Below are 12,040 nucleotides of genomic sequence, written 5' to 3'. Positions count from 1 at the left end.
GCCTTGACTATTATTTTTATACGATGGTGATGGTGTAGTCTCTGTTTTATTCATTCAAAGTTCAACTGAATAGTTCAGACTTATTTTGGTTACAGACACAGTGTATCATGTCTAAAATGTATTATACAATTTCTAATATTATCTGAAAAAAATGTTATGCTTAGAAATATTGCTCACTGAGTTTTATTTTGATTCCTTACCTTGCAAAACAAAATTCAACCCTCAAGCAGCAAAGATTCTCCCACTTCTGAGTAGAAAAAAAAGTCAAGAGCAGGAATGTACTCAAGTTGTGAAAAATCCTCTAAAAAATCAACTTCATGCCACCAGAAGCAGAGTTGATATGTGCCAAACACTTCGATAACAACTGGACCAATTGCAGTGATCCAGTTCATCCTAAGAAGCTGCAGGCACTATGGAAGATTTACACACACATATATAAACACACACTAACACACTGAGCATCACCTCAAGAACATATCACCTTAAAATAGGACTTGAATTAAATTTTAACTGGACCCCAATGCAATGATGCTGTCCTCTCTGTTAAGCTGAATGTAGACAGGCTAAAGAGAATTTGTGCTTTACAGCCTAATTTCACAGTCACAACAAGTTAAAACCACATGATGTCTCCAGTTCAGACAGCAATAAATGACTTTTTTATTTTTTTACATAAATGGATAATGTATTTACAAAGACTGTATATTCAGGGGGCATCTATCTGCAAAGACGGCAAAACTGAACATTTATACATTTATATAGCCAGTAAAAATGTGTGTGTACGTGTACATAAAGATAGTGTGTGCGTTTCCCAAGATAAAGCGAGCAGGGGTATTAATGCTGCCTGTGTGGGAGTTGCTGTTATCGTCTGGAGTCACTTATTCCGGTCTAGCTGAGTCCTATTTGAAGCCATTTTCTGAAAATCGTTCTGTTTATTGTCTGCTCCCACAGAGCACTTGAGAAAAGGAAGGCTGTTGATTTTTATAAAGATAATGTATGAAAGTTCATTCATACATTTATTAAGTCAGTGACCCTTTTCTTGTTGTTTTTTTTTTTTAAATGCATATCCCACTTCCTATATGCACAGGTCAGATTACTAGTGATGGTTCTGGTCCATTTAAACCACAGGTGGCAGACTGGGACTGGGGATTCTTGTAGAGATGCAGTTAAATCTGTGACTCCAAACCTTTTTGGCTTGTGACTCAAAATCAGTCATTGTCTACTTGTGACCTCTCGTCACAAACTATGGTTTGGGCCTGAGACAGATTTTTCTTATCAGATTGTTTCATTTGAGGGATTTGTTGAGCCCTGAAAAGGTGAAAATGTCAAAAAATTCACAAGAAAAGAGCAGTGCAATAAGAAAATTCAGAAAAAAACAAAACAAAACTGAAATGGTTATTTTTCCTTTCTATCATCTTGTGACCCCACACATTTATCAAGGTTAGCTAAATTAAGCCGGAAACTAAGCACTTAGAATAACAGTAGTGGGGTCAGAAGCTAAGTCAGACAGGTCATTGTTAAGAAATAAGGTAAAAGCATAAGATAACGGTTTCAGTTTCTTAGTGGTGTGATACAACAAACCAAATTACATTCAATTAGAAAACTCTAGGTTGGCATTTAGACAGCATATTTATGTTCTCATCAATAGGAATGCACATATCATACTGTATACATGACTTACACATATTTCCTTTTTAAGAGTTTTTGTTCATGTCAGAAAGTATCCCTGCACGTATCAAGTACACAACGTACTCACTCTTGTTTTCTATATGCATGAATGAATTCTCACAAGCAACAAGCAGGCAGAGCCTCTACACAGGCTCATTCTCAAATCACATATAATCAACATGTGACTGAACCACTTATAAATGCAAAACTGGGGAAAATCCACCTTATTCAAAATCTCAGCGGGCTTGTCAGTTCCAGTACAAAATCCAATACATAATATAACTTCCATAACATCAGCCACACAGCAAGGAGATGAATAAACACTGACAGCCGAGGAGACTTAACCATCAGAAAAAACAGTGATTAAAGACAGACAGACAGTATCAGACTCACGTTTTAATGTTGCTGGCCATTCTGTCATTTTCTCTGTAATGGAAATTAAATGGTCCATATCCATGCCATGTTATGTCCCAGTACAACTGTAACACTGGCAAACAGGTTAACAACCGTCAGTTGTTTTCAGTTAAATGCTGTTGTAAACATTGTTTGTTGTTACCATAGACTGTAAAAAAAAAAAATGGATGTAACCACCGTGAGGTCATCTACTGGTTTGTGGAGGTTGTCACCGCAGGATCTGAGTCGACTGTCAATGTGAGTTGCGCGACTCACATCCATGGTCGACTCATATCGTGCAGTGACAGAGTTGACTCTATAACGCTCGCTGCAAGCTTGGTTAGCACAGTGCATTTACAGTCTATGGTTAACTCTGATAATGCTAATGCTAATGCTAAGGCTAACTTTCGCTAGCAAAAAACAAGCTTAAACCCATTAAAACAAAATGTACTTACAGGAAAAAACTGAACATCCAACTTCTTGGAGGGTCTTTTAGTACAACCAACTGCTGAACAAGACTTTTTTTAGGTGACCAAAATGTTACAATTAACTTTCAGGAACTGAAACACACTGAAATAAAAACTGTTTTTTGTGGCTGTAATCATGTTTATTTCTGCTGTAAAGTTGGGCACTTTAGTATGAGGGGTCTATGCGTATTGATTTGCTTTTGGAGCCAGCCTTAAGTGGCCGTTTGAGGAACTGCAGTTTTTGGCACTTCCACATTAGCTTCATTTTTCAGCCCTGGATGTTGTTACTGAATTCTGAGATCATTTCAGTCTCTTATCCAGGCAGAGACTTGACCATATTTCGCAGTGTTATGACAGTGACTGTATCTATATGTGTGAAAGCGCTACTTACTCATTTTTAATCAACTTCACCGTCACCTGTTTGTAATTCGACTTGACTATAAGGGTGCCATGTACGCTTTGACCACACAGACTGACTAACATTTACCAGCTGTTACATCACAGAGGGGCGCTGTTTCACTCATTTGAGAAAACTCAGTGAAACAAACTAACTAGTGTCTGTTATGTGTTGAAGAAAATGATTATATCTTTATTATTAAATCAAAATTATAGTGACGGCACTTTGGAAAGTGAGTTCTTGTTGGCTTCAGTTCCTGTGGGAAAAAAAACAACAAACCTCTACTCTACTTCTTATTTTATAGGAGGAACACAAGGATCCCCACCTCAGATGTTTCACAGCAGTTTACAGGCAGACTACCATGTTGCAATGTATGAATAAAACAATGCAAATGATTGATAAATTATCAGATTTATTTTTTTCACTTATTCTGCATATATTGCATAAGCAGATTAAGGCTTAATATAAAACATTTAAATAACTGGCATCTGTATATAATGTGAAAATATCTGTCTTGCTACTATATATAGGATCAATTGACCACATTGACATTGACAAAACAGCTTTCTATGGCCTGTCTGTGGAGTCATAGGACTACATGAGAGCGGCTGACAGATTCCACATGATCAAAATCTTCAGTTTATGCACATTTTCATGAATGTGTTCCCTTGTCGCAGTTCCCTGCCCACAAGACAAGCCCTGCATATGCCTCTATCAAATACAATCTGTGCTGTTTGCTCCTCTGACACCAACCTCCTGTCTCCACCATTCAGGACTAAGCACCATACCTGAGGTAACAGGACTTTCTCCATAGCTGCCCCCTCTCTCCCCAAACACATTCCTGACTCCACCGATCTGTCCATGTTCACAACATTAATCAAAACTCACCTTTTTAGGGTTACATTTAATGTGTCATGAATGTCATGTGTTACCTTGTGCGTTTAGTGTTTGTGTTTTTATAGTTCAGGATCCTTTTAACTTAAGAAAGACATAAAGCGTATTTGAGTATCTTGAAAGTGCTCCATAAATAAAATGTATTATTATTATTATGAATGCCAAGGTCAAGGTACATCTGACTGTATCATGTCTAAATATTAAGATGATACAGTCATGTGTCATGATTGTCTTATGTCTACGTAGACTGGCATCCTCATGTCAAAGTTCAGGAGTCTCAGATGTCTTGATAAAGGATATCAAGAATATTAGAGCAGCATAATGTTTTTATAGAGCCAGGTACCAAGTTAATAGAATGTTTCAAAAGGGCATTGACGAACCACACCTACCAAAACCCAACAGCCGTGATGCATCTCTTTACATGAGACGTGATCGGTGCCCATATGTGAGGAAACAACCCTATCTCCTATATATATATATGGTCTAACGTAACTGTTTTCCCAGTTACAGTGTGTTGACAAACCTAATCGCTACCTGGATTATGTTTACACGTAACGTTTTTTTGAATGAATGACGTTGGGAAAAAACAACAACTAGGTACATTGTCTCTTAACATTTCACTCATATGTTCAGTATTAACATTTTTGCAACTTGCATAATCCACTAATTAACAACATTTTCCTATTATGTTGAGAGAAAATGTAATTGAGCCAGCATTACTTTATAGCAATGTGTATTTGCTGCTGCAATTTAATTGTTAGTGAATGTCATTTCTATGAGATGGAGTTGGAAGAAAACATATCCACATGCCAAAGGGTGATGGGAGGCACTTAAGATCAAATGTAAACTTTATCATGGATATCTAATTTCATACTTATTTGTGGAATCCCGTTGGGCTACAAAGTATTATCTTAATTAACTTTTGATTTAAATGCTTCATCATCATCATCACTCCCGCTGGGCCTTGAAGCGGCAGCAAAATTAGGAGAGGACCTCAAATAATCAGTGGCCCCCAGCAGTAATCTCTTAATTTGTCAAATGTGACCCTCCAACTCATGTCCGCTTTGTGAGCACAAACATCTTGAAATTACGTCATGTCTCCCATCATACATGTAGATGATGCAGGAGGAGAGTAACTGCATTGTCTGGCTCTAAAGACTACACTTGCCTTCATCCACTGACATTATCATGGATTGTATAAGTATGAAGTCAGGGCAACTTAGACACAATTTCTAACCAGCGGGCATCGTTCTACGCCAAGCAGTCATCAGCTCTGATTGACTCTGCTCAGGCCTGGCTTGTGTCAAACAAGGCTAAAGACGCCACCGGGTGATTCCATTAGTTCCTCCCCTTTGATTGAAGGTGTGCTAATCAGTGAAATCAGCTGCTGTTTTTGTCTAGCTCTTCATGACACAGTTGCCTGTTCCAAAATAAAGGGTCTGTCATTCTCAATCCGAATAGTTTTTTTCCAAAATACTGCTGGAAATCTTTCTTTAACCTTTTGTCTATTTGTACAAGTGTTTTACGGGGAAAACAACAACCAACCAACTACCAACCTTATCAGAAACACTGATTTAAAAACATAAAGATATTTTTGATACTGACAGTTCCCCTATACAAACCTGCGGTGATGTTCAGATTGACATTTTGGATAAACTCCTATTAACTCAGCTATGCTGCACTTACAGTACCTTTCTGATTGTACTCTGTACCATGTCATCTCCACAAAAGGTTTATCCACCAGAAATGTAATCAAAATAAATCAAAATACCAGATTATCGTGGCAGAAAGCAGAGGTTCTGTTATTGTGACTCATAAACATTAAAAGAGTATTATAAGACAAATGAGCAGGCTTATAGCTTTTGGTTATGGGTCTTTATTGGCCTCCATGAACCATGTTTAAACAATGACAATAGCAAACAGAAAAAAAACAGAAAAAGTCAAAAACCTTTAGGGCTCGTGCCCATTAGCACCTCTTCTACCTGTAGCACGTTCAACTGCTGCTTTTGTGTACCTCTCACTGTAACTACATAACGACTGACAACCATTTGAAGAATGTAACTCTTCTGATTACGAGAATTTTTATCTTTTAGTGATCTGACTTGTTTTTCAGCAGTCAGGTGTAGCCACTGTAAAAGTCCCTTTTTTTATATACTGCTTGTTTGCTGAACTTCTGCTGTGCATCAGCTTCATTTGAAAGGAATTCTTTAGAAAAATGTGTTCTTTATGTCCACCATTAGAAGTTACACACATTAGTCTGAATACAAGTTGGTTGAAAGATACAGGTTTCATTATGCAGAACTAATGTGGCTCTAAGGTAGTATATTCACTTCACTGGAGTGTTTATTGCAAGACAGAGACTGAGGGGGTTGTGGGGCGACGTCTACAGTGGCTGATAATGTAAAAACACCCACTGAAAACAAGGACTCCTTGTTTTCTCTCAGAAAAATAAAGCAGCACCTGAAATACAGATCTTGTGTAGACACAAAGCCCAAAATAGGTGTATAACAAGGCTGACAACATAGAATATAGACGACTGAATCTTTAATCCTTACATTCACAGGCATCCAGATTCATCTAGGAACTTTTCTTCTCAGACTTATGTTCATATGCAACAAATTTGCATTAGTAAAATGGAGAAAATGCAAAGTCGCCCGTGTAGCATTATGTTGAATATTGGGAAATTTAATGCTAATTGTTAGTATGAACTTGTACACCCAACATCCTCCCCGACCTCCACACCCTTACTTTTCCTCGCGCTATTTGTATGAATATCAATCTTCTTCCCACATTGCGAAAATTGCTTCTGCATATTTGTTACATATGAACATAATCCTGTAGGAGACTGGATTGCCAGAAAATCATCAATTTCCCTGTAAACCATTTCTGCGAAAGAGCCTCTAAGAGGAATGTGGAAAAAGAAAGAGTAGAATAAAAACCTACTGTATTCTTATTTTGTGCCTTAAATTGTCTCTAAATGTTCAATGAACCAAAGAGAATGAACCAAATTAGTAAGAACTAACACAAAACTCTAGTCTGTCTACTATTGTGACCATTTTGTGTAACTTCTGACAGCTGCAAAGATGCGAAAGAAGCTAAACGTTTTTAAAACAATTCCTCTTTGGAATTGTGCCAATTAAAGTTCGGCAGTAGTTTAGTAAGCATGCAGTAAATTGTAGTGGTCCTTCCACAATGGCTGCATAGATTTGTCTTTCTCTGGTATCAAACAAAAGCTGAAATAACCCTAAAATAGTCTTTTAAAAATAGCCTTGTTTTTTTCAGTACACATCCATACAGTTTTAAAATTATACAACAGGTAGAATGGGTGTCAGAGGTGTAAAGTATGATTAAACTCACAGTTTGAGCATGTTAAGAGTCAAAAGGTTTTTCATCTGAGACCATTGCTACACTTGTACCTTAAGAGACTATCAAACTTGGACCTGTTCAACTGATCCCTTCAATCACAGCAGTCCCGCAGCTACTTTAGAGTGGGCGAGATACAGTTATGTGTATGAGTCCAGAACATACAGTACAGTCGTCATCATCAGTCAGAATATCTATTGCTTTGGTGGAGGCTGTGCAGCTCATTTAGTTCCCCCATTTGGAGTCAGCTCAGGTCTATCCAAGCTCTCTATCCTTTCAATCCTCTATTCTTTCTGTTTTGCAATTTTGCGATTTCAATGTGCATTTTTATTGTGTGTCTTGTTTTACAAATGATTGAAAATAGTGATGCTTAGTATGTGTAGTAATCCAGATTCTGCCTTTGTTTTCAACAGGTAAACATCCTAACATTTGGTTTTCTTTCTGAAATGGATCTCTTGGACTGACCAGTGTGATGCACGATGGATTGCCTCCATTTTTATATCTCATTATGGAGGTAAACTGATTCCTACCCTGTACAAAGACAACTCATTCAATACTTTAAACAAAGACAGGAACATCTTTAGAAAAAGAACCATTGAGATCACTTTCACATTGTGGTGGTAGATAGTATTGTGTACCATATTTGCACTGTAAAATGTACAAAATATCACCATGTTGTTGGCTACTGACCTGCAATCTTATTCACAAGCACTTTGAAGCATGTTTATTTATTTACAACATACAGTGTACTCTGAAACAGTAACACATTTATAAATAAATATTGCAATCTTAACAATCTTACAATTCTCCTTTTTTATTGTCGGTTTTTCATGACTCATCACCTGAGCTTAACGAAGGTGAGGCCACCTCTGCCTGTTCCGTCTTCTTTCTTTCAACTATTCTCGTATGTGCTATTGGTCACCAGCAGGTCTATTGTTTTCATCCTTTGCCCTTGACCTTTCTTTCCTTCCTCACCCTCTCAATTGTTAATTTAAATAAATAGATCTCTAGGAGAAAAAGAAAAATAATCATATATCCTTAAAGTCTTAATAAATCTCTCCAAATAAAAAGCTACAACTAATATCTTCCCAAATTAGGCAAAAAAAGGAGGAAACATAATAAAAAACATTCTATTTATCAAAAAGGACAAACAAAAGGAAAAAAATATATATAATTACGTTCAGCCGGAACAAACATGTTTCATGAACCCATATCTATTCGTTAGATATTCAACAGTGTCACTGCATTTTTCATTTGTTTTGTCATGTCATTCAGTATATCCTGTTAGCATCCGTGGTACTCTGGTCTGTCTTGTTGCCTACATGGTTTCTGTTTTAAATAATCCTCATTATTAAGTGTTCAGTCGGGCTTTGCAAAGCCCAAGCAGCCTCCTTTTTATGTGAGACACCTCAGTAAGTCCCCTTTAGTTTACAGACAGTATTACACAGTATTTCACTGTGTATTTCACAGTTCACAAAGTTCCTACTGCTGTCCAATCACAGACAAGGAGAGGGGCCAGGGGATGACAGGACTGGTTTTGAATACAGGGAGAAAGCCGTCATTTGGCTGGAAGGTTTCATCAAACAGGACGTAAGCTCAAATATGGCTAATGTCCTTTCCTGTTTGTAGTTGTGCAAGTTTCAATGCCTCTGTCTTGGATCCAAGGGAGAAACAGTCTTTTGTGTGACATATTTTCCAACTCTCGACACATCTGTTGTTTGAAGAAAGAGCAAGATTGCCCACTGAAGTGCCTGATTTTATAGTCGAGTACTTGGAATATACATATATATTTTTATGTTATATTTTCTTATGCGCAATGCCAAAAGGAAACAGGTCACATAATAGAACAAAACCAGACTGTACCTTTAATGCGCATCTATTTCTCAGAAAAATCAGTAATTCATTATAGAACAATTCAGCAGACTTGGCAAGTAATGACATGGGGATGAGGTTTGTATATTAAAACTAGATCTATCAATAATCAATCAAAAGCCACTGCCAACGTTGGCAATATACCATATGAGTAGAAAAGACTGTAGAATGTCAGGTCATTCTTGCCATCCTCGTTTAAAATGTATAGTGGCATATTAATGTTTGTCCAATAACATACCCTGAATTTACTGTATAGTACAATGGTTTACTGGTATTCCGAAAATAAACACTCATAACCAATAGTGGAATTTATTATTGATTTTTACACAAATCTTTTCACAATAAATAATATTATTAATAATATTATATAATAATATTATTATTATATAAAACAAATGTTATTATTGTTTGCTACCATTGTTTTCAGTGTGAGCTAGTGATGACAATATGTTTTCCTTAGGCTAAGGGAAGCTAAATGTAAGCATCCCTTAATCTGTCTGTTCAGCAATCTTTTCAACACTTCTCGACGGTTTGTGTTCCCTTCACTGTTATCTCATACTTACTTTCATACTCAACCACTTAGACTTCATATTCCTCCCATTCTCCCTCCCTTCATCCATTGCAAAGGCATTACAGGTGAATTGTACTCATTGTCTATCCTCCCCCTCCTGCACTCATCCTCTGCCCCTCCATTTCTCAGTTTCTTCCCAAGTCACAGATTGTCTTGTAGCCTCTCCATGTAGGTTCTGATTTCAGACTGACCCAGGTCCATATCATGGCACACCCATTTGATGTCATCCTCGCTCCCATTGGTTACCAGGACTGAGGAGTTGGTGTATGGGCCACCGACACCCGAATTATCATTGGGCAGAACGGTGGCAAAAGACGTGAACTTGACGCGTTTGCGTTTGGCAGCTGCAACCGCAGCTGCGGCCGTGGCTCGCGGGGAATTATTCAAATGCTCTGCTTGACCAGAGGCATCTTTGCCACCAGTAGTAATTGCTGAAAGGCACTGATGCGGATCTGGGATGGACCTGGGCAAGGTTTGTCCATGGGTGATGCCTCGGTGTCCACCTGTGCCACCACTCCCACTAATAGTGCCCATGCTTGTGCCCACGCCCATCACCAAGGTGTTACCAGCCCCGTTCAGTAGGTACTTGTTCTCCTCATATCCTCCTTCATTCCGGTCAATGATGGTGGTGCACTCATCTGGCAGACCGCCCTGGCATTGGTCTGAGTGGTCAGCTAGAAGGTCGGCCTCGTTGCCAAGCCACACCCAGTCATGGGCATGGTTCATGTTGCCTCCTGCCTCCAGAACAGGGACCTGCTTGTGGCGGTATCTGCAGATGAAAGAAAGTAATTACTATGGAAGTACAATTACACACTGAGCTGCTTTTTTAAATATTGACAATGGGCATCCCTTCACATAGATAGCAGAAAGTATAAGATGATGGCAGAGACCCAATTTGAAGATTTAGATCAAAGTGGCTCATATCCTCCCAGACTAGCAGTCTGGAAGGATATGATATGTCTAATGGGCGTCTACTCTCCCAAGTAAAAGTGTAAAATATATCTCATCAATGTAAGCATAAAAATAGGTTTAAGTTCTGCAAAATTGTCCTTTTTTGTGATAGCTACATGCAACCAAAACTCTTGGACTTAAAGGACCAGTGTGTAGGATTTAGTGGCATCTAGAGATGAAGTTGCAGATTGCAGCCAACTGAAGACATCTCCCCTCACCCTCCCCTTCCAAACATGTAGGAGAACCTATGGTGGCTGCAAAAAATGCGAAAGGCCCTCTCTAGAGCCAGTGTTTGGTTTGTCTGTTCTGGGCTACTGTAGAAACATGGCAGTGCAACATGGCGGACTCTGTGGAAGAAAACCTGCTCCCTATCTAGATATAAAGGGCTCATTCTAAGGTAACAAAAATTTCATCTTATTTTCATATGATTATACACTCATGGAGAACTAGGTTTAGCCAATTAAGACATTGTCAACACCAGGTGCTTGGTGTGTACGTTCACATGGTGGTCCACACAAAGATTTCTAAACTATGATGTAACTGGATGGAGACCTTACTGTTTAACATACCAACATGCTTTCATTGCTGAGTTCCCTTCAAATGATACAAACAACAGAGTCCTCATTTCTCACAATGTTTTACCTGAAAGCAAAGCTGACGCAGTTGATGAGGAAAACCAGTATTGCCAGACAGAATACTCCCAGAAGAGCATACATCCCAATCTCAAGGTCCGACAGTCCTCTAGTGGTCTGGGTGAGCTCACCATCCCCAGTCCCAGGTACCTCCACTTGTGCTGGGTAGCTACTGTAGTCCCCTGCTTGGCTTGGACCACTGCCTCGACTGCTGCTGCTGCCTCCACTGGCAGCCTTACCACCTGAAGCACGATGGGTTACTGTGCTCTTGGTCGTTGAGCTAACCTGGTAAATGGGAATTAACACATAAACATGGTTCATTTTTATGAAAAAAGTGGGGGTTTTTATATTAATCTCTATTAATCTTTTCTCATCTATTCATTGTTCCTTTCCACCTTTCTCATGGCTCCTTCCTCTCGATCCGCTGCTGCGCTGTTCGACTTCCAATCTCCTCCCTCCTTCGTCCGTTGCTCATTGGTGCTGTTGTCCATCCCTCCGCTGTCCTCCTGACCACCTCTTTCTAACACGCCTCTTTCCTCACTCTTTGCGCCAAACTTCACTATCACATTGCCCACTCCAGATGCCAACACACTCTTCCTTTTGGACTTCTGGCAGGTCTCAGAGATGACCATTTCTACACGAACCAGTGCCCCCTGTCCATCGCCCTCCGCCACTACAATTGGCCAGTGCTGTTCCTAATAGAAAATACAACATGAAGATAACTAAACACAGCAGGGAGGTTTCAGTCTGGTCTCACTTTGTCTGTCATATTCATCAGTAAGTTTTGTAACACTGGTCAGATTGGTCAGAAAAAGAAAGACACGAATGGCTCGTA

At 39.0% G+C, this 12,040-nt stretch overlaps 1 protein-coding gene across 1 annotated transcript in view; it reads right to left on the bottom strand.

The window, feature by feature from the left end:
* Positions 1-5,694: 5,694 nt before the first annotated feature.
* si:dkey-215k6.1 (transmembrane protein 132D) overlaps positions 5,695-12,040 on the bottom strand; it is a 278,691-nt gene continuing 272,345 nt past the window's right edge. The window contains exons 14-16 of the mRNA XM_067615492.1: positions 11,601-11,900; positions 11,216-11,490; positions 5,695-10,391 (exon numbers count right to left, since the gene is read on the bottom strand). Coding sequence (XP_067471593.1) covers positions 9,764-10,391; positions 11,216-11,490; positions 11,601-11,900 — 1,203 coding nt within the window. The 3' untranslated portion in view covers positions 5,695-9,763. The remainder of the gene's footprint in view (positions 10,392-11,215; positions 11,491-11,600; positions 11,901-12,040) is intronic.

The sequence above is a fragment of the Thunnus thynnus genome, chromosome 2 (genome assembly GCF_963924715.1).
Source record: "Thunnus thynnus chromosome 2, fThuThy2.1, whole genome shotgun sequence".
Lineage (NCBI taxonomy): Eukaryota > Metazoa > Chordata > Actinopteri > Scombriformes > Scombridae > Thunnus > Thunnus thynnus.
This window is presented reverse-complemented; position numbering and strand designations above follow the sequence as displayed.